This window comes from Lepidochelys kempii, chromosome 6 (genome assembly GCF_965140265.1).
Source record: "Lepidochelys kempii isolate rLepKem1 chromosome 6, rLepKem1.hap2, whole genome shotgun sequence".
Taxonomy (NCBI): domain Eukaryota; kingdom Metazoa; phylum Chordata; order Testudines; family Cheloniidae; genus Lepidochelys; species Lepidochelys kempii.
In genome coordinates, this window is record NC_133261.1 from 33337919 (window position 1) to 33361613 (window position 23695).

At 42.6% G+C, this 23695-nt stretch overlaps 1 protein-coding gene across 3 annotated transcripts in view; it reads right to left on the reverse strand.

Moving 5' to 3' along the window:
- PDE3B (phosphodiesterase 3B) overlaps positions 1-23695 on the reverse strand; it is a 239204-nt gene that overhangs the window by 56068 nt on the left and 159441 nt on the right. For 2 of the 3 annotated variants that reach the window (XM_073347443.1, XM_073347442.1), the window contains exons 4-5: positions 21779-21921; positions 4390-4496 (exon numbers count right to left, since the gene is read on the reverse strand). In XM_073347443.1, coding sequence (XP_073203544.1) covers positions 4390-4496; positions 21779-21921 — 250 coding nt within the window. The remainder of the gene's footprint in view (positions 1-4389; positions 4497-21778; positions 21922-23695) is intronic. The other variant, XM_073347444.1, reaches the window with a different exon arrangement.

Consider the following 23695-nt stretch of genomic DNA (forward strand, 5'->3'; position numbering starts at 1 on the left):
CATGAAGGGACATGGGAGGGTCAGTTTGTGTGTGGCGGGGGGGGAGGGGTGTGGGGGGGATAATTGAGACTGAATGAAAAACAGGGAGGATATGGGGCTGACTGGGGGAAGGGCAGATGGATGTGAGAATGAATTGAGTATAGGGGCAGAACAGGAACTGGCTAAGCAAAGAGACTGGGACAAGGAGCTGGAGGAAGCAGAGACATTGAGATTGGACAAGAAACCCAGATTGGGAGACTGGGACAGGGAGCCAGTAGGTACAGGGAACATGGGCTGGAAGAACCAGGGAAATTACTAGAAGTCAGATGGAAGAGGGGGTTGGGAATGCCTGGATAAGGAAACTGGGGCCAAGGAAATAAGAAAGTGGGGTGGGGACTGGGAATGGCTGGACAAGAAGAATGGGAGTTGGGAGGAGGTAGAGACATGGAAACTGGAAGTGCAACAGCGAGTCTAGAGGGCTGAGTCTAAGACTTACTATACAAGGATACTGTAACTGAGATGAGAAGTCTGAGAAGAATGGTACTGGGACAAGGAGCCAGATGTGAGGAAGAGACAGGACTGGGACAAGGACAAGTTGGAGGGGATTTGGCAGTAGGGGGGGTCAGATGGGGGAAGATAGGCAGAAGAGTCCATACATACTAGAGGACACTTCCCTCCATAGCCTGGAATAGAACCCAAGACCCTGAATCTCACTTTTACTTTGCTGTCAGCAAATATCTGTGAAATCCACTAGCAAAGTGACTCCATCATCCTCTAGTGCTGGTTGATATAGAAGATGACAACCTACTACTTCTGTCAGTTTCTCCATTAATTCAAGTGGCAGAGGTCTGTGTACTGGACCTAAAGGTTCCAGCCCCATTAATGACTCATGTGAATATCAATATGATATAAGATAGAATTTTTGTGTTTTCAGTTTGCTTTTTTAAAGATCGAGGAAATTACACACATGTACACACAATATTAAAAAAAAAACACTATTAAGACTGCAAAATCAAGCACTCAGTTAGGAAATGCAATGTGCAACCTTAATTCCCACCCTCCCCCCTCCGTATGTATGTATTATGTAACAGATTTTAATTACATAATTATACAGTAACTCCTCACTTAATGTCCTCCCGCTTAACGTTGTTTCCAAGTTACATCGCTACTCCATTAGGGAACACGCTCATTTAAAGTTGTGCAATGCTTCCTTATAACGTCGTTTGGCTGCCTGCTCTGTCCACTGTTTGTAGGATTCTGTGGAAGAGCAGTGACTTTACAAGGGAGCATTGCACAAGTTCCTCTTCTCTGCCTCCTATCCCTCCCTTTCTCCCTCCATCCCAACGCTTAGGACTTTCTGGGAGGGAGGGAGCAGGGAAGCTGCCCTCCACTCCTGGCCAGGCAGGGCCACCCAGAACACAGGGGCTTTAGGGGTTGCAGGGCCCTGGGCTAAGGGGGCCCCAGGACTGCAGCTCTAAAGCCCCTTTCGGAATGCAGCCCTGCGAGAATGGGCTGGAGGACTCAGGAGGAGCAGGGGAGCGCTGCTTCTCTCCGGCCAGCTGGCTGCACGGCTGCCCCTGCTCCTCCTGAGTCCTCTGGCCCGTGCTTGCAGCGCCGCATTCCCAAAGGCGCTTTAGAGCTGCAACCCGGGGCCCCAGGGCTTAGCTGGGGGCCCTGCAACCCCTAAAGCCCATGCGATCTGGGTGGCCCTGTCTGGCTGGGCAGGGGGAGGGGGGCAGCTCCCAAAATCGCAGCCACGGGGTGATGCCGCACTGCACGGAGCCACCTGTACACCCCCTGCACCAAACAGGAACTGCCCCAGGTAAGTGCTCTGCACTTCCTGTCTGCCCCAGACCTGAGCCTCCTCCCGCACCCTAACTCCCTCCCAGATCCCGCACCCCCAGCCCTGAGCCCCAGGAGGAGAATGGAGAAAAAAAGAATGAAAAACGGGGGTGGGGAGGCGAGGGGAGATAAGAGAGAATGCACAGGGCCCCACTAACTCTAAATCCGCCACTGGAGGGAGGGGAAGGAGGGGGGAAGCCGCCACGTCTCCACTCCTCCCCCCTCTCCCTCCGAAAGTCCTAAATGCTGCCAAACAGCTGTTTGGCAGCAGGGAAGCGCTGGGAGGAAGGGGGAGGAGCGGGGATGCAGCATCCTCCAAGGAGGAGGTGGAGTGGGGATGGGAAGAGGCGGGCCTGGATTGGAGCGGGGATGGGAAGGTGGGCCTGGAGCATCCCCTGGCAAAGTCAGCGCCTGTTCTTCTGTGGGGAAGCTGCTGCTGCACAAGGTGCTTCCTAGCGTCCTTGCGTGCCTCATTGTCTACAGCGGGCTGTGCCTGTGTTGGGTAAGCCGGGGCACCTCCCCACCGCAGTACAGTACTGTACAGTATATAATGCCTTTTGTCTGTCCCCCCAAAATTTCCTTGGAACCTAACCCCCCGCATTTACATTAAATCTTATGGGAAAATTGGATTCATTTAACATCGTTTCACTTAAAGTTGCATTTTTCAGGAACATAACTACAACATTAAGTGAGGAGTTACTGTATGCTGTTTATTCCACAGAACCCTTGCCTCTTTCAGTGCATAGACAACCTTAATCCCGGCATTTCCTAATGTTTGAGTGGTTGATTTTGCAACCTTAGTAATGTTCTCTTAATTGTGTTTTTAGTGTAATTATACATATATAATAGACTACAATATATGACCGAAGACATCACTGCATATATTTAAACATGTCATATTTCCCACACTGGGTAATACTGCATTCTGTTTTCCTTAATTAAGCATGCATTTAATGTTCTATATTATCACTGAGATACTTAGTTAGTAAATATTCAGCCATATTTGAATATTTTTTTCAATTTATACATTAAAGTACAATTTTCTTTTCTCTGATATAATGTTAAAACCACAATGTTTGAATGGGTAAATGTTCAATCTGTGTAAAAGAACACCCATCTCAAGTAATCTGTTTTAACAGACTGACAAAGAATCCCCAGATTGCACCATAAATTATGATGTTCCACCCTTATTAGAAGGCCATCTTTGCAAAGCAACCAACTTTTGACAATCCTTTGAGTGGTTCTTAACAGGTTTCAGTGTATTTTGAATTTATATTTATATTTTTAAAATACTGGATTACACACAGTATTTTATGCTGTATATAATGTCACCAAGGCGCTAATCTTGCAATTGACCTCATAAGAGACACAGGGGTCTATCCACATGCAACAAGTTGCAGGAGCAGGGCCTGAGTTTGTATGCTGCTTAGGGTTTAGGAAAATGAAATGAGCATAAAATCAGTCAATAAACTAGACAAACCCAATGAAAAGAATGGATTTACAAATATACAATACATTTGAGAAATAATTATATTTTTAAGGAAAAAAGTAGCTGTGCATCCCCAATGAAACTTGTATACTTATTTTTAAACAGGCAATTAAATCTCTATTTTAAAAATTACATTACACAGTTTAATATCTTATTGAAATTACGCTAAAATCAAAGATGCATGCGTGAAATTGCAGAATAACAGCATACTAAGGCTTCAATTTCATATGGGCAAAGAGACCAATTCTAATCTTTGGCATACGGAATACACATTATATACACACTGGTCATTACTGAATTCAACACTTACTAAGCTACTACATAGCAGCATCTGCTATTTCTATTTTCTCATATTCTACGACGATTATTAACATGTAAACTCCATTCTTAGGCTAAAAATCTCTTTTCATCAGGCTTGATCATGCAACGAATTCCATGACTTCACTGGGGCTTCCCATGGATACAGGAGTCTGCCTACATAGTGCTTATAGCACAATCAGGGCCTTGGACTGTAAGCTCCATTACTAGGTAGGGACAGTTTCTTAATATGTGTTTGTACACATCACAGTACTATGGGGACCATTTCTGAACTGAAGCCTCTAGGCACTGCTGTAATACAAATAACAATAGCAATATAATTCTGAGAATTAAAAATTTTGGCATAATAGTTATTGCAGTACAGTAACTTTGCAAAAAAAATTTCGTGACAACCATTGTGTGTGTATGTGTATATATATATCTCTCTCTTAACGAGCCTGCAGGTGTGTATGCTAATACAGTAGCAGAGAGACTTTGTCCAGTTATACAGTATTGTATTAATATTTTAGTTTTGTATTGAGATAATGTTCAGTATGTCCGCTGAATATTCTTAGAAGTAAATTAGATTAAAATTATTTTCAAGCATGTGCTACATACTGATGCTAACTTACACTGATGTTATAATGTACAAAATAATATGTCAAAAAATATTGTAATGTGTGGAGTCCCACCTATAAACAAGAGGGTTTAATTTAAATCAAATTTCTCATAATCATAGCAACATGCTGCAAAGTGTGTAGAATAACAGACTGCTACCTTACCAGCTCGTCTGGGACCTATATGATAAGTTAACGTCACCGAAGATGATCTTTGTTTTGGTATTGTCAGTAGGTTTGTACTGAAAGGCCCATTTGGATGGGATCCTTGGCTAAAATAAAAAACAATAAGAAAATATCAAGCATTCTTTTAATCCGCTTTGCTTTCTTGCTTTCTATTCAGTTGTCAGGGAAAATGCATATGTAGATCAGCTCATTTTAGTGTAGTAACACAAATCTAGACACACTGAAGCAAAATGGGTAGGACATAATAACTTATACAGTACCATTACCCTTCAACAAATAAAATGAACAAGATGACAAGTTTGCGCAGAATATCCATTAGTTTTTGTCTATTATATAGAACATAAATCTTTGAATATGACATGACACACCTAGGTAATTCTAAAAAGACATAAAAGCTGCGGCAAGTAGGCTGAAGACATATACTCACCTAACACTGCATTTTACCTTTCCTTAGTATTGTTTAGAAAATGTACCTTACCTTCTCCAATAGTTGTTTTGAGTCCTACCGCCAAATGCCACATAGTCAAGTTTTTAAAGGAATGTTCTGGCCTGACAAATTTCCTCAAGCTACCTAATTATGGATAAACTAGAGAGCAATATTAGCATTATTGGGTTTAGTTTGGTTTGGCTTAGCAGGATCGCATAAAATCTATGTTGCCCATACATTAATTTCATAAGTATTGGTAATAAAGCAATGCCAAAATCTTTTAATTCAACTTTGGACTAATGAGATGGGCAAATCTTTTCAGTCAATTTTAAGACTTGGTATTAGTAAAAAGTCACTCTAGTATTTTTCTTTCTTTTAATCTGAATTTTTGGCAGCCAGTTAGTGGTTCCCCAGAATGCAGTGTGTGACAGGGAAGTCCCTGAATAGTATGAAATTTCATTTACAAAAAAAAAAAAAAGTGAATTTCTCCAGGGTGGTTACTCAAATATTTTGATATGCACCAATACAGCTTTGACTGCTAAAGCACACTATGGACAACTACATCCTGGTAAAGATACCTGATGCTATAGTGGGAAGGGGAGATGCAGCTGTAACAAAGTTCTAGCAAGCTATTTGTTTGCTTATGTGAACTGCAAAGTCTTTTTATGCTCACTAACCACTAATTAGACATTAGAGGCTATTTTCCTGAGCACTACATATATACCAATTCTTAGTAAATAAATAAATCCACATCACATTTATTTAAACCTGAAAATAAACAATTAGAATTATCCTCTGTAAAATGGCCTTGAATTTTCTATAATCAGTCTGGAATGGCTACTGTGTTCACTACTGTCACATGAGCAAAAGGCAGAGCTACAAATGGCACCAAAAAACTGTTGCTGACATACTGTAATTAGTAAATGCATCATCAGGCTTTTCTTATCATCAATAGGCATATTTCTTTTGAAGCAACTAAATGATGGCATAATTCTAAGTTATTTAGTAACAGTTCTGGCATAGGCTTGGTAGGTCTTTTAGCAGAAAACATTGAGAGGTTTGAGCCAGGTTGTTCCTTTAGAATTTCCTCTGCCTCAGACAAATCAGTGTCTTGAATCAAATTGGGTGGAGTAGTGTCCACTGTCACCTCAAAAGGACAAAGACAAGCATTAGCTAGTAACCTCTCCCTTCACTGAGGCAGAACTCTTCATAGTTTTCTGCAGAGACACTGAGGTTAATATAGTCAAAACATCAGAGGCAGAGGGAGAATACCTGATTTTCTACAGCAGAGTAGTAATACAAGTCTTCTTAGCTACAGGAACGAGTGAGTTTATCACAAGTGGGGGAAAAATTAGTTGACAGCCATTTGCACGCTTGGCTTTATAAAAGATTTCTTTATTATAGTGACTATATTTCAGGAAGAGAGGTGGGGAAAGGTGAAAGACAGCTGTATCTCCAAATTAGAAATTTTAACTTATATAGCAAAGATGTTTTCCTAATCTCTTCCATTAACTTCTCAGCATCAGAAAAAAGACTGGCCCTGAGAAGGTAGAAATTCCATGTAAAAAAGAAGGATTGTCAAGCACTTAAGGTGCCAGCCTAGGACTAAGGAGACCTAGGTTCAACTCCCTGCTCTGGCACAGACTTCCTCTATGACCTTAGGCAAGTCACTTAGTCTCTCTGGGCCTCAGCTGCACATCTATAAAATGTAGACAATAGTATTTATAGACTTTTATTCCCCATTATAATAGTGTTGGATAAGATAAATACATTAAAGATTGTGAGGGTCTTTCAGACACTCTGGTAATGGAGGCAATAAAAATACTAAATAGATAGAAATGTACAGTATATTCAACTCACTCAGGACCAGACGATGAACTCCTTATGCAATTGGTGAGCAGCTACTTCCACAAGTAGTCTACTGGACTTAAACATGCTGGGCACCTTACAGAAAAGTATGAAGACCATCCAACAGAGCTTAGAATCCAAGGATGACATTCACCTTTGTGCAGGGAGCCACTTAAGGATAAACTACAAATGTAGTGGTGCATGCATCTTATATATATATATATATTTATTTATATAGACACACAACTGCTCTTTGTCTCCTGAGAGTACCACCTCGAAGATGAAGAATCTGTTTGCTTTCTCTATTGCAATTGTGGGGAGAGGGTCAACAATAACAGATCCCATCTGGAGAATGGAAGAATATTGGAACACTCTGGGCTGGTGAAAGAGAGGAGAGGAGAGGGGAAAGATTCTACACATTGCTGCCTCAAATTCAGCTATACACACTGGCATGCTATTAGGTAAGGGGGGAGGGGCATGCTGAACCACTACAATGTTTGTGATACCAGGGCCAGAAATTTTGTCATGAAAGTGCAAGGGTTGAAATCCATCTTGCAACCTGCAGACCAATCTGAGTTGTCCTTATATATGAAGGTGCATACGCTCTATGACCTGATCACATATTCAGTTTTTCACAGGTCCCCTGCCTCATTCAGTGCACAGAATGTATGCAGTTCACTGAATGAGCAGCTGTTCAGTATTTTGGATAATTCAAAACCAAGATCACCCTTTCTCTTCCTCCAATTCTCTGTCTCATTTGCTACACACCTTCCAACTTCCGCAATGAATGAGACAGAGCAAAAGACTCATTCATTATACAACCCTGTTTCATTGAGCACTGACTTCTCTGTGCACTGAATGAGGAAGGATTTCTGTGGAAAAAATAATATGGGATCATATGTAATTAAAGACTGTAATAATCCACATGCACAAGGAGGCTAAATTAAGGGTCCACAGGCAACCTTATTTGTATAATTTCCTAACTTCTGAATGCTTTACTTTGTGACCTTAATCTTCTAACATATTTTAATATGACTGAGTTTTTAAAAAGAAAATTGAAAATACAAATTCCATGAAGTGGAACCATATTGACCCCACATGGTTCATCTGCGGAGTTAAACCTTTAGTTCCACAACACATCCCTTTGCAACTTAAGCTGAGTAATAGATAGTAGTACAGTAAGAGCTTTGTTATTCAGCATGTTGGGAGAATGGGAGGTGCCAATTAGTCAAAATTTCTGGTTGGCTGAGAGTTAACCACCATACAGCACCATACAGAGAGGCAGTAGTGTGTCCGGAGGTGCCCACAGTACCAGACACTGAACTGAAGTTGACAAATCTTGATGAGTAACTGTCGGTACCAGGCAAGATGATTTTTGAACCATGGCATAACCAGTACGGAGAGATTCAGCAGGTCACATGCCATAGTATATGCTTCAAGGGTTGACGGCATCGGGGTAGCCTCTTGCTGCACTAAACCAACAAAGACAGGATCCCCGAACCAGTTGGTGCCACCTTAGGGGATGATCATAACGGGACTGGTACCAGTGCTAGAGTCAATGACCCTGTCTGAGAAGTTATTTGTATTGGAGAGTGCCTTGGATTGAGTGCACTCTATCCTCCTTCCCAGCATGTTTGATGGACTTTGGTGCCATGGACCTTGATCTCCAGGATACTAGTCCTTCAGTGTCGTCTTCCAGTGCCTCTTCCTCGGTACTGGAGAAGATCGGCATTGAGACTCTGCCAATACAGGAGGAGCTATCCGAACAGAGAGTCTCTGAGGGTGGGAGCTGGACTGCCTCCATCAGAAGTTGTTTTAGTCTGACCTCCCTATCCTTTTTAGTTCTGAGCTTAAAGTCCCTGCAGATTTGGCACCTGTCTCTGACATTAGCCTCTCCTAGGCACTTGAGGCACCTGGAGTGCAGGTCACTAACTGGCTTCTCGAAGGTATTGAAGCCTGAGAACTGAAGCATGTCCCAATACCCAGTACCCAAATGGCAGAAACCAGAATACAAAAAAGTAGCCCAATAGAGAAAACCTACTATTAAAAATATCTTAACGCTAAAACTATTAACTATTAATGAGTACCAACTATATACAATACCCAAACAAGAGAAAACTTGCGTTAGCAAGATAGAACTAACAACCATCATGGGCAGTAGAAAGGAACTGATTGGGGTTGGGGGCAGCTCTGCCCTTTATACCATCATGCAATAGTGTGAGGCAGCAGAAGCCAATGGAATATGGCTGTGAGAAAAATCTCTGATGACAATGCACTGGGCACGCAAACACTTGAAGAAGAATCCCCAGACAGAATAGAGACAGGTGACAAAAAGCAGGGAATGTCCAATAGTTGCTCGATAGGCGTGGGGGAGATGGCACTAGTTTCAGGGCTTAAGCAATTTGACTGTGAAATCCCCACTGTCCAGAAGGGTATCAGACATAAGGTGCGTGCCTAGAGGCCCAAAGCCAGGGACTCTGCCCAACCCCAGAAAGCTAAGGATGCGTGGGATTCAGCATTTGGATCCCCTCATAGCAGTATGAGTTTCCAAAAGGTGGAGCTCTACGAGATCTGTGACAGTATCCATAATTCTTTTTCACCTGTAGAACTCAAAAAATCTCATCTGTCTTTGCAAAATTCTTAGCTGGCTTTTACAAATGCAATAACTAAAACAAAGATGGGTTAAGCAATTTCCCTTGAACGAAACTGCTGTGTAGTGGATAAGGTAAGGACTTAGTAGTTAGGAGACTGGTTCTGATCCTCCTATCGACTTGCTGTCTGACCTTGGGAAAGACACTTAATCTCTGTGTAACTCAGTTACCCTCTCTGTAAAATACAGATTTGCTACCTCACAGAATGTTTTGAGGCCTAACTAAATAATATTTATAGACTTTTACATAAGTGCAAACTACTATTAAATCAAATCAGGGGAAAAGAACTCAAGACTGTATCATTTTCAATCTTGTGCTCAATCCACTTGGCTATGGGATCTTTAATGAGAGCTTTTGCAGCAGGTGTTTCTGTTTTGGGTAAACCAGAATAACGCTTCTTGTAACAGAACTCCCAGCATGCTGAGATCACCTCGATGGGCACTATGTATTTCACTGCACAGACCACAACATAGGTGCACACAATGACTAAAGTGTAGCATAAACATTAATGAAATTTAATAATCCTGATACAGGATACATTTTCAAACTTTGTAATTGTTGTTTTCACAACACAAAATTTAAGAAATTGTTAAATCATGTACTACTTGTCAGAGACTATATACATTCCAAATTTCAAATCTCAAATGTTAACTATTTTTTAGTTATGCTGAAGAGGAAAATATTGCACCTTTTTATGACAGAAAGACATACTTTTTACCAGAGTCATAACTCAAACATAACCACAGGGAGTTTGCTGAAACTTTCCAAAACAATCATGTTTGGGCAGAGACCAAGCCTGAAATATTTCGGTCCCAAAGAGTTAATGTTTCACAAAGTTAGATGCATCTGAAAAGAGAGGCTTATAATAGATACTGTTTTATACCTTAAAAACAAAAGCAGTTATGCCCAAATTTCTATATTTTTAAGCTTCCATAGATTTGAATTGGAATGATCTCAACTTTGGACCAGAGAAAGCTTCTTTAGTGGTAAATATCAAATGCTAAATTATGTGTTTTAATGAAGCAGACTATATTCTTACAGATCCACATCTGAAAACATTTAATAGATCTTTTAAGTTGGAAATGATGTTTGAGCCTTAAGTGACTCTGGCCTTCTTCTCAAGTCACCAAGCTTTTATATCTATTTCAGTTATTATATTTTTAATCCAAAAACTGGTTTTGAAGTTTCATGTACCTATATTGCCCTTTAGAAAATTAACTATAAATGAGTAACTATGTTGTTAAATGACAGGTTTCAGAGTAGCAGTCGTGTTAGTCTGTATCCATAAAAAGAAAAGGAGGACTTGTGGCACCTTAGAGACTAACAAATTTATTAGAACATAAGCTTGTTAAACTGTGCCATCTACTGTTATAAGTGTGAAATTGCATAGCAAAATTTCAAATCATGCATTTATTATAAAACATACTTTTCTTTCGTGAACATATATTTGATATGCTGTGTAACTGAAAAATAACTTTTCACTTCAATAAACCTATGAAATGTTGCATGTAGAACTGCTTAATTCAAATACAATAAAATGTTTATTTACTCAACAAGCAGAGATTAGTTGAATGTTTTGTCTAAAATCAGATTAAATGACATGAAATTCCTCCGGATATATTAACTACTCAATCTCACACCTGTTCACTCAAATATCATGTAGAGAGAGTGAATGGTAGTTGACTGGAATAGTATACTAGCTATCATCACTACATAAATCAGAGGACAAAAACTAGAGACCAGGATAATATTTTTCCTCTCTGAGCAGTAGTTTAAACCCATTTTAACAGGAAGGTAAAGTTTAGGTAATCTGTCTTTCCCATGTGCATTATGAAGTTTTAGCAAGAAAACCAAGAAAGCAATAGAATGACTTAAATGAAACTCTGACTATTTTAAGAATAAAATTTAGGTGAAGAAGTAGAGAGCCTCCTTTTCCCTGTGAAATTCAGATATCAAAGCCTGTAGCTCACTCGCTCACTCTTCTATTAGTTTTTCTAGTAATTACATCTTCAGAAACAGGTAATATACAGCCCATCCCTACATTGGCTAAGCAGATGCACTATCAGTCTTGCAGAACTAGATTCAAAAGTAATTGATCGTAGTTTTCTAAATGGAGATACAACATTAATGAGTCCTTTAAACATCACGGTAGTTTGACTATATAGGGTATGACCCTATTCATTTGATAGCCATTGTAGATGTGACTATAGACAGAGCAAAGCCTAACTTCTTTAGGTGGAAATATTACCAGAAATGTTTGAATTTGATTCCTCTTTCTATTCCAGTTCCATTCTTGATGAGATTTTTAAATCAGAGCTTCCATTCTGATTCGTAATTGGGTTTTCTTTTGGGCTACAAAAGAATCTATTGAACCTCTCCTGAATTTTCAGTGCCAGATCCTGACCCTCACTGCAGCAACTTAGTGAATATTTGCATGTGCAAAGCAATCACTAAGTTGGTGGATCTGGCTGCCTGAAGATGTCCATAATGTATGAGATTCTTTGAGCACTGAAGGTACTTCTACACCTGCCCCAAACTGACCCATGGCACAGGGAATATTGGTAAGGAAAAGACGGTATGGCTTGAGCATTTGGGGCTCCAGTGATCTTTGCTGCTCTAATTTGCTCTTCAAGACCAGACTGGAAACTATAAGATTAAGATGATGCATAAAAGGTGCATTCAAGACCTTGACACCCTATACCTGAACTGGATTGTACACAGAAGGTTTAGAAAAAGATTCCAGTCTTCAGTATCAATATTTAATAGGATTTGCCAGATGGAACCATTCCATCTGGCATGGTTGATGGTTCCAGATGCCAGATGGAACCATTCTAGATCAGACTTGAAGTTACCAGTGGTTCTGAAACAGTAGGTCTGGATCTGTTGGCAGTATATGAACATGTGTAGTACTACTAAATACCAAAATTGATAAGCCCAAATTTAAACCATAAGAATGATGTGGGCTCTCTCATCTTGAGCTTCCTGATGAAATGGTGAAGAAATGTCAGAGAAGTAAGTGCATGCAAGAATCACTGATTTGAATCCACCAAGAAGACATCTTCCACTGAGACTAGATCTCTTCCAGCCCTTGTTTGCCCTTTGGGCAATAAGACCCCGTTTTTAAATTATGATAATTGCTACATATCCTTTTAGGATACACTCATGCTGTTCCAGTCACCTGTGGCTCAGATAATGTCCGAGAACCATCCTTTATATATAAGGTAAAGGGAATCTATGAAGATCCACTTTATTGCCATTGTTCCCTCAGTCTCACGGGTTCTTGACATAACTTTAGAGAACAGCTTTCATCCTGTTCTTTAAGACATTGCTACAATACTGTCCAGGAAAATCCATAGCATACAAACCCTGAATTCAGTGAGCCAAGGACTAATTTCAAAGCAAAGTGAATTGATCTTATTAGCTATAGCATAGTTACATGTAATCTTGTTTTCTCTACTGATCACTTAAGTATTCATAGATTCTAAGGCCAGAAGGGACTATTGTGATCATGAAGTCTGACCTCCTGTATAATACAAGCCTCAGAACTTCCTCCAAAAAATTCCTGTTTGAACTAGAGAATATCTTGTAGAAAAATACCCAATCTTGATTTAAAAATTGCCAATGATTGAGAACCTACTACAACCCTCTGTAAATTGTTCCAATTAATAATTACCCTTGCTGTTAAAAAATTACACCTTATTTCCAGTGTGAATTTGTCTAGCTTCAACTCCCAGTCATTGGATCTTACACAAAATCTGAGGTACTTTCTGTGAGTAGCCTTAATAGCGATGTCAAAGTACATATCTTTCAGGCTGAAAGACCCAAATCTGTCAATTGCACAAAAAGAGGCCAGAATCACCATATGGCATTTGAACCTTTTGATCTATTTGTTCAACCCTTATAGATCCAGGATCTTTTTCAAAATTAAGCAGTAAAGAAAGTACAAGTAGAATTCTCCAGATATTCTTGAGAAATTTCTTTTTTTTTTTTTTGCAGTTGTAGAAAGTTAATGGATTCCTGCCATAGGAGGTTTTTTTGAGAGTTTTCCCTGAAAAAGGAGGAGGAAGGAAGTTGAAAAGTGGTATGAAGAGGAATCATATAATTTTCCTGATTTCTAAACCCAAACACTTTGAGATAGTTTACTTTATGCCACATAGAAAAAAAGTCTGCCCTCAGAGAGGGAAAATAGAGGATATGTTTTGTCTGACAACTGAACTCTTGATGATAATCACACTTGCTGCTTTTGTTCACAGGTAGTGTCATCGTAGCAGATAAAAAGGCCTTTGAGCAATGTCATCTTCTTTGGTTGCTACCTCTTTGATGTTGATGAGGAGCCCTCCAGTACCAGGTGCTGAAATTTTTGGGTAGATTCAGAAATGGGGATACTGACCAAATCATATTTCCCATATGAACTACAATTTATAGAAAATTGGCCATCTGGTCTGTATCTCACTAAGTTTGTTGGTATGGCTATGAAGAATGCCCTTGTCACAGGTATACAGTACAGATGATATTACTGGACCAGAGGTCCCAAGAGCTTATGACTCAAGATTCCAATCCCAAATCAAGAAGGAAACATGCACCAGAGAGAATACCCCCAGGGCAGCTAAATGAATATGTCCACGCCGTGGTACTCATAGCACAATTAAGAGCATTCCTAAAAAGAAATAGAGTTTTACTTGGTGCAACCATCAAGACAAAATCAATTACCTCAAGCAATTTAAGTGCTACATGGAACAACCCTTCCAATAAATTATGTTATTATGGTGCAGAGGTACCATTAAATAGTTTTAATTTAACAGAGCCAAGAATAGTAAACATAACTGAGTGAGTTTTGGTAAAAGGAAAAAATGTATTATAATCCTTAGTGAATTATGTATTTTTGATGTATTGATTCTACAACTTTCTTTTTACAAGTTCTGAAAAGTTTATAAAAAGCTGTTGAAAAAACAGGTGGTTTTGCATTTTTGCTGGGGCGTCTCACTCTTTTCTAAGTACTCATTTTGCAAGAAATCTAAAAAGCTCTGGGACCTGACCTTTGGCTATACTATTGCTCCTAATCTTGTGATTCCTAGAATATCAGTTATATATCAAGAGTGATTGTCTATAAAGTGTTTTAGAAGTTTTTAGCCATAATAGCCAATCTAAATCCAACAAATTTAATTTAACAAAAATTGTGTGATGGGGTGTACCTGGCCCTTCATGGCTCCCTCTTGGAGGCCATGTGATCCTGCTACATCCCACGCCTGGATATGAGTAGCGAAGGCCTGCCTAGAGAGGCTGCATGGAAACAGTCAATCAGAGCCCAACAGGCTCATATAAAAGGAACTGCAGGGCCTTAGCAGGGGGTTCCCAGCTGGGGCAAGACAGTCAAGGAAGGGTGCTCCACTCTGGCCCCAGGAGCTCAGTGGGCTGTGTTTGGTCAGGGAGAGAGAGAGGACCTGAGAACTTTAACCCTAAGGTAATGGGTGAAGGTAAAGGGACCAGGAAGAGACCCAGGAAATGCAGCAGGCACTAATTAAAGGAAGCAACATGTGGCTGCTGTTTGTAGGGTCCCTGGGATGGAACCCAGAGTAGTTGTAGGGCTTGGGTTCCCCCACTGGCCACTAATAAAGTGGCCTAAGCCCCAAGAAGGGGACAAAGCTCCTTTAGAAGCTCAAGTGAAAGGGTGGATTTAAAGGGCCCAGAGAAAGGGCTGAAGACCCAGATGATGACAGATAGTTTGGAGAATTTTTTTCTACCCCGGAAGGGGTTCACTTTTCATGGTGTGACTTAGCTGGAGGGCTGAGCCACTGAAGAATTGCCTAGTGAGGTTGGAAATCTACATGGGGCCTCAAGAGTGGGAAAGATTGCAGTACCACATCCAGCTGATAGGAGGCACTCAGGAGGTGAGTAGCCCATCACAGTGAGCCATAAACACAGTTATTCACTTTCAGAAAGACAAGAGACTGTTGATGGGTAAATAACAGTTGTGTAATCCACTGGGAACACGTGTCTCAAGTTGTTCTCCAGTGACTGGTCTACAAAGGGGCTAGCAATTACTTCTGTATATATTAATATCAATAATTCTGTATATGTATTAATTCTGATAAATTCTGTTAGGGATCTGAAGGCCAAGGGGGTTCAAACCCTGCAGCTGATCTATGCAGGGGGATGGTATAGTTGCATGTGACTCACACAGTAAAGAAACCTCTTTAAAACAGATTTAATATTTATAAATTAAGAATTTGTAAATTGTGGTGTGATTCATATTTTATATATTTTGTTGTGTAACCCTCTGGTCAGTGTATATGTTGTGTTTCCCTCTGTACCCAAACTAGAGGATGTTTGTGATAACTCCCAGTTTGAGAACCAAGTTCTTTAGTATAAGCTATAAAGGCTCATGCCTTCAGCTTTGGAGATTATTGGGTCAATCATGGGTACTGGCCAACATGGAGGCCATTATACTTACAGGCAACCCACACTTTTATGTTTGAAGGCTGAGAGGTATGCTTAATACTGGCAGTGAAGGGATAGAGCAATAGGGAAACCTGCTGGTGGAATACAGGCAAGTGCAGCCTGCTTCTGCAGCTTCTCCTAGCCGGTATCCAAATTCTGGACATTCATGAGAGGCTATGGAGTGTTTTGGGAAGTGAGTGATTATACAGACTCCTGCATGGAAGTTTTGTCCAACTAACAAGTTATGTTGTCACTGCTAAATAGGGTTGCTCTTGCCGTACTTGTAGTAATTTTTAACTGGTGACAAAATGTTAGGCATGAAGATTTCAGATTTCACAGCCTCTCACGCTCATCTGAAGGGCTGAAATAACCAAGAGCAGCTTCAGCTGCACAGTTTCTCCCTCTGATTCCCAGGCAGGTTACTCCTGAGGGGATTCTGTGCCAAAAATTTTAAAAAAGTCTATGTACAGTATTTTAAAAGTCAATAAATAAATGTGGAGCTTCCAGCCTGACAGTAGGGAGCACAGGCTACTGGATGCAAGAAGGTGGGAATTCACCCTGCAGTCCCCAGCCCCCTCAGGACAGGGACTTAGCAGTGAGGCTGCACCTAACCCTGACACAGTGCAAGATCCAGACTTGCCGCAGATACACTGTGCGGCCCTGCCCCCCCACACCAGGTGCACCAGGTGTGGGCAGGCAGGATCCAAGTGTGGAGGGGCTTAGTGTGGGGGAATCCAGGTGTGGGGTAAGAGGGTTCTGTACAGGGCAATCTGGGTGCTGGCAGCTCAGTGGGGGATCTGAATGCACGAGGGCTTGTTTTGGGGTTCTGGGTACAGGAGCAATGGGACTTTGCCTGGGGATCCAGGTAAAGGTGGTTGGGGCTCAGCTGGTGGGGTCTGAGCGTGAGGGTATGAGGCTCAGCGGGGGGTGGTCCAAGTGCTGGAGGAGTGGGGGTTGGTGGGGTGCAGGTCAGTTGTAGCTTTTTGGAGCTCAGTGGGGTGGGAGGGGAGTTCTCACTGGGATGGTCCAGGTGCATGGGGTGGTGGGATCTGTTCAAAAAACCACCTTATCTATCATTGAACTAGAACATCTTTCAGGAAAAGGTGTCACTGTATCCGCTTCTGCCTGAGAACAGCCACCAAATGTTTTGCGAACATTCGAGGCATGGATCACACTCTGAAAAGCAGCACTTTGTACTGAAAATGATAGGCCTCATGAGCAAATCACAGAAGACTCCTGTGCACCTGTTGAACTAGCACATGAAAGTAGGCCTCATTGATTGACATAAGGTAATCCCCAGGCAAATCTCTGTCACTGTCAGCTTCAAGGTCTCCATTTTGAATATGGTCCTCGTAGTGCACTTTTCAGATGTTTTAAATCTAACACTGCTCAATCTTCCCCAGATATCTTGTTTACCAGGAAAAAGACTGAGTAATGGCCGGAGAACATCTCCGCCTTGAGAACTCTCTGTGTGTATCACAATTCACAAAAGACAATCTTTGGCCTTCTGCATATTTTGCCTCTTTTGAGGATTTGAGGATAGTGGAGAAAGTGACTTTTCAGAATTTTTGAAAATTCTATGAGGTAACCATGTTGAACCACGTTCAGGACCCATTTTTCCAATGTTGAGAGAGGCCAAGTATGTAGGAAGTGGGATAACCTGCTGGAAAAAAAGAGGGAGAGGAGAAGCTGGTGTAATGCAAACTGGTAAGCTGCCCTTGACAAGGCAGTCAAACAGACTGCTTGACATTCCTACACTGCCTAGATGACCTCATTGCAGACAAAAAGTGTGTGTGGGGGGGAGGAAATCTCGTCTTCTGACTCTTCCCTCTTCTCTCCTCCTCCTCGACTGGTCTGGTTGCCTAGGTGTAAAGGGCTGGAAATGGTGGAATGATTGAGGGCAGAACTGTTTCTTTTCAGGGAAGGGAGTATAAATCCCCAAAGACTTCAACGTAGCCCTGGAGTTCTTGAGACTGCAGAACTCGTCAGTCTACTGGAAAAGTGGTTCGATCCCTCAAAGGGGAGATCCTGAATAGCGTGCTGGATGTCCTGTGGAATACCAGATGATTGAAGCCATGAACACCTACATATTGTAGAAAACAGATGCCATGGCCCTGGCTGCAGAGTCTTCCCTATCCAATGCAACCTGAAAAGAGGTCCTAGCAACTAGTTTATGGCCTGAAACTCTTGCTGGGATTCTTTGGTAACTTGTCCAAAAATTTGAGAATATTGTCCCAGAGGGAGAAGTTGAATCTTCACAACAAGGCTTGCTGATTCAAGACACAAAATTGTAGTTTGGCAGTCAAATAAGTTTTCCTACCAAAAAGACCAGGTTTCTTTGCCTCTCTTTACTTTCTGGTAGGCGTGGGCTCCCCTGACACTCTCTGTTCACTGCCAAGACAAAGGTCCCCAGGAGTTTGTGTCTGTAAAAATACTCAGATCCCCGTAAGGGACATGGCATCTCTAGCCAATCTTTTCATCTGTTGGAGGCAGAGAAGATGGTGTTTGCCTCATTTATAGGGAGAACTACTTGGTAAGATCCTCTTGAAACTAAAATGTACGCTAACTATGTGAGTTCTCCTGAACTACCTCCATCTGTACGTCCAAGGAGGAAGCCACCCTCTTCAACAGGTCCTGATAGACTCTGTAATCATCTTGTAGAGACAAGGACACACTGGACACCACCACTTCTTCAAATGATGAGTAGGAACACAAAGCAGGTTGAGGTTGAGCCCTCCACCCTGGTAACTCCTCTGATGGAAGTGCTGCTAGGGCAGTTTGCTCCTACTTGGCAGCCAACTTGGTGCCAAGGATGACTTAATGAGCCTCCTCATATGAACCATCCCAGTGCTTACTCAGGGATATAAAGGGATGAGAGTGAAGGGAGGATCTGGTGGTGGCAGGAAACCCCCACATGTTCCAATATGGCCATTGGACTTCAACCTCTTGCAGACCAAGGATCCATGTCCTGTAGCCAATGTGGAACCTCTGCTGGCAAAGGGCAAAAAGCCCTGGTTGTTGGAGAGTGACAGCTCCTATCTCGAGATTGAGTCACATATAAGCTAACCACCGATTCTGAAGCCCAAGTCATCCAACAAGGGGGAGGTGTGCAGTACCCCTTAGTGCCAAGAAGTGCTGTAGAGGCTCCAGAGACTACAGTACCACCCAACCCCATGCATCCAGACCCCCTCATACCCAGACCCTCCCGCTGAGCCTCACCCACCCACACTCAGAATCCCCCTGATGAGCCTCACTCCCCCTGCACCCGGATCCCCACCCCACCAAGCCCCAACCAGTTGCACCTGGATCCCCACCCGACTGAGTCTCACTCCCCCAACATCTGGACCCACCACTGAGCCCCCCCACACCCAGACCCCTGTGCAGAGCTCTACCCGCCCACATCCAGACCCCGCCCCCCACTGAAACTCAATCACCTTCACCTGGGCCCCCTGCAGTCCCATTACCATTGCACCGAAAAAACCCCAACAAGCCCCTGTGCACCCAGATTCCCCACTGAGCCGCCCGCACCGAGACTGCCCCACAGAGAACCCTCTCAACCTGGATCCCCCCATACTAAGCCCCTCCACCCTTGCATCCTGCCTTGCTGAGTATGCCTGCCCACACCTGGCATGGAGGGGCAGGGCCCCGGGGTGTTTTTGGGGCAGGCCTGGTCCTTGAACTGTGTCAGGGTTGGGTGCCGCCTCACTGCTGAATCTGTGTCTCGTGGAGGGGGAGCTGCACAGTGATCTCCCACCTCTGTGCAGCCAGTGGCGTGTGATCCCCAGTGTCATGCTGGAGACACCACATTTATTTGACAAATAAAATTTGCACAATTTTGCAGAATTTTAAAATATTGTGCACAGAATTTTTAATTTTTTGTCACAGAATGCCCTCAGGAGTAATCATACCAGTCCCTTGGATCTAAGGAAGGGATAATAGATGGTAGAGTGACCATCTGGAATTTCATTTTCTTCAAGAACTTGTTTAACAGCCTTAAATCTATAAAACAGGCCTGATACTCCCTTTTCTTTTGGGATTAGGAAGTAATGTGAATAAAATATCTTCCCTCTGAAGAACACAGGAACCTCCTGTATGGCCCCCATAAGAAGGAGAAACTGGACCTCCTGAAGTAGCATGCTCTTGTGAAAGCAGACCCCCAAGAGGAACAGGGAATAGTGGTGGGAAGGAGGGGGTCAGAAATAAATTATAGGGTGTATCTCAATTCCACCATGCTTAAGACCCACTGATCTGGGGTGATGAAGGTCTATGTATTTAGGAGGTGGGATAGATTGTTGGCAAAAATAGGGCTCTGGAAAGATGGCACTGTGGGGAGTGGTATACTGCTCTCATCCCACAGGTCAAAATGATTGCTTATATGATCCAGGATCCCTAGAAGAGCTGGCAGCTGCAGAGAAGGGTGGAGGCAGAGGATGCCTTTTGTAACACCTACTCCTCTTTTTGGACAGGTCCTTGGAACATGGCAAGAAGGGCTGAAACCCCTGGGAATGCTGTGGGCAGAACTGCTTTCTTTTCACCATGGGTGTATAGCTCCCCGAGACTTAAGGGTCACCCTTGAATCCTTACAGCTGTGGAGTTTGTCATACTTTTCCTGGAAAACAGCAAGGGGTCCTCAAATGGGAGGCCCCGAATTGTTTGTTGCACCTTTGGGGGGAGGCCTGATGCCTACAGCCAAGATGAATGCTGCATTGTGATGGCAAAAGGCATAGCTCAATCCACAGAGTCTACCACATCCAGGCTTGCCTGCAATGCCATTCTAGCAACTAGTTTGCCTTCCTCCATAAAAGCAGGGCACTCCAGCTTTGCATCATCAGGAAGTTTGTCTTTGAATTTCAGGATATTATCCCACAGGCTGAAATTGTAATGACCCAGCAGAGGTTGCTAGTTCATAATCCTGAGCTGTAAACCTCTTGTGGAATAGTTTCCTGATAAACAGATCTAGTTTTCCTCCTTCCTTTCCCTTTGGAGCAGAGACCTGGTATCCTTGCCTCTCTTTTTGTTGGTGACTGCAACTACCAGAGAGCCTGGAGGAGGGTTGTTGTAAAAGTGTGTTAATCCCTGTGAAATGACAATCTCTCTTCTCCACCCTTTTCAGCAATAGGGGGAAGAGAAGAAAGAATCTGCTATAACATCCTGACAGGCTCCAGGATAGCCTCATTAATAAGAAGAGCTACCCTAGACGGGACCTACCAAGGGTAAAATGTCCACAAACCTGTGTGATCTTTCTTGTATCTGGCTGGATATCTAGAGCTACAGCCATGTTTCTCAACAAGTCTTGCTGAGCTCTAAAGTCATCAGGAGGGAAAGAGACAGATTAGGCTGTTGCTGCCTCATCAGGTGACTAAGAAAAAGAGGCTAAAAGTTGCTGAGGACATACCTCCTCCAATTCTTCTATCGGGGATTCCTGGGCATGCAGCTCCACCTACACAGTATTGATCCCAGTACCGGGAGAAGGAAGATGGTGACCTTACTTCAAATGTTCCCAGTACTTTGTTGATGTAGAAGTGTGAGAAGGGAGCAGAGAGGTTCTGGAATATGGAGGGAAGCCCCAATGGGCCCAGAAAGGCCACTGGTATGAAAGTGAGACCCAGCTCTGTGTTGGCCACTGGCTCTTAGAATGCTGAAGCTGGTACCAAGACAGGCAGGCAACTTCCATCGGGCTACTGGATATGTTCAGCTCAGGACACAAAGGAGCCAACTTCCGAGTCCAGTGAAGAGTCTGTTCCTCTGACCACTGGGGAGCTGAACCCCCCCTCTCCAGACTTCAAACCTCTCTCGCTGGCGATAGAGTTGCTCCTACTTCCCCCCTTGTAACCTTTAACCCATTGGTTAGAGCTACCAAGATTAGGGAGTGCTGGGTTCAGTCCCTTACTCTGCCTGATGTGAAAGAGGTACATAATATAAATATATAAATGTATATAGATATATAAATGTAGGTTATTTTACAATGGTAAACTAAATGTAAATGTACCAATCGGAGGTTTACCTTGAAGTATTGCATTCTTGATGAGGTCTCTTGCCATTATTGCGTTCCCACCTAGAAGATGACTGTTCAATAGGTGGCAGGCCAGAAGCTCCTGAACTTCGTCTCAGCTGTGGCGTTGGTAAACTATTCCTGCTATTTAATCCCTGTTGAATAATTTCACAACAGTTAAAATTTCTCTTATTGAAAGAAGATAGTTTTATGATTTATTATTTCTTCAGGTAGTGTATGAAATTATTTGTATAGCTAATCACGTTCAAAGAAGTAGGCAGTAGTATCCTGTGTTAGAAACATACTGATCTCAAAAATTTGAAAAAGGCTTATTTAGGAATATTCTATTCGAGAGAAAGATCAATTTTATTTTTCATCTTCTCTTCACCCCATAATAATAATTAAAAAAAAAAGATATTTGTCCTTGGGAATTCATCTGTTCCAGCTATTATTCCTCACATGAAGTCAAGTAATTTAGAGCTGGAAGAGATCTATTATCCAGACTATCTTTTTGCAAATATAGGATTGCTCCTTACAGTACATTTTCTAATATTCTTCTCCTAGGTAAAGCACCTATGTGACTTCTGAACCGAAGTCCCATTTTCAAAAGTAAAATAGGTTTCTAAGGGTATGTCTACACTGCAATGTAAACCCAGAGTTAATGGGATTCAAGTCAGCTGACCCTGGGTTACAGAACCCAGAGCTTGAGAGTCTCCACTGATTGTTAACCCTATGTTACGAATTTTCTAACCTGTTAGGACCTGGGTCTCTGGCATCCACACTGCAGCGTACAGACCTGAGTCAAACCAGCCATATACCAGACTCTTTAGCACACTTCCAAAATATGTCCACTCTAGCCCTTTGACCATGGTGCACTGTGGGAAAACTTTATTTCCCACGCTGCACATTAGAGGAAATTGGAACAGTCCACCAACCCATCTTGCTGAGTAGTCATTTTGGTCTGTACACTCCCAGCTACTAGAACCAGCAACATGAAACAAGCACCTTTTCAATAACTTCTCTTGCTTGCATTGTCACTCCTGTGTTAGGAAATGGGCAGAGCTTCTGCAAGGTGCTGGTGAGCATTTCAGCAGTGTTTTCTGACCCACCAAAAGCACCTCACAGAGCTTATGATGGAGCAGGAGGAAGAGGACCCTACCATGGCAGACTTAAACTGACTGATGCTGCTCATGACACTGTGTATAGCCGCCGATGCTCCCAATGTAGACCGGTGCTTCTGGTGCAGGGCCGCAAGCACAGAATGGTGGGATCACATTGTCATGCAGACCTGGGATGATTATCAGTGCGTCCATAACTTTCACATGAAGAAAGCTATGTTTCTGGAGCCTTGTGAGCAGCTTGCCCCAACCCTCCAGCATCAAGACACATGCATGAGGGAACCCTTACCAGTCAATACGCGGGTTGCTATAACAGAATAACAGAAACTGTTATTCTGGGGGACCCTGCATACCCCCTTTTGCCTTGGCTTATGAAATCATACCTAATTTAAGAGTCCCTTGCAAGAGACGGTTTAATTACACTCTACAAAATTGTAGAATGGTTATTGAATGTGCTTTTGACAGATTGAAATCCTGTTGGAGAGTTCTACAGACACATTTGGATGCCAGTGAAATCAAGGCTGTCTGCGTTAGTGTGGCTTGCTGTGCTCTTCACAATCTTTGTGATCTCAGGGGCGAGCCACTTCCCCCTGAATGGAGCCATGACAGCGAAGAGCTGCTGAATGAGTTCATTAAGCCAGAAAGTGCACCTACCAAAGCTGGAGCTGGATATGCCCGGGCAACACAAATCAGGGATGCTTTGTGCTCCCACATTATGGTCCCAGTGGAAGAGGGAGTAGTATCTTTATGAATTTGCTTGTGAGGATGGGGTTCAGTGCTTGGGGAAGGGTGGGGCTTGATTGCCAGGCAC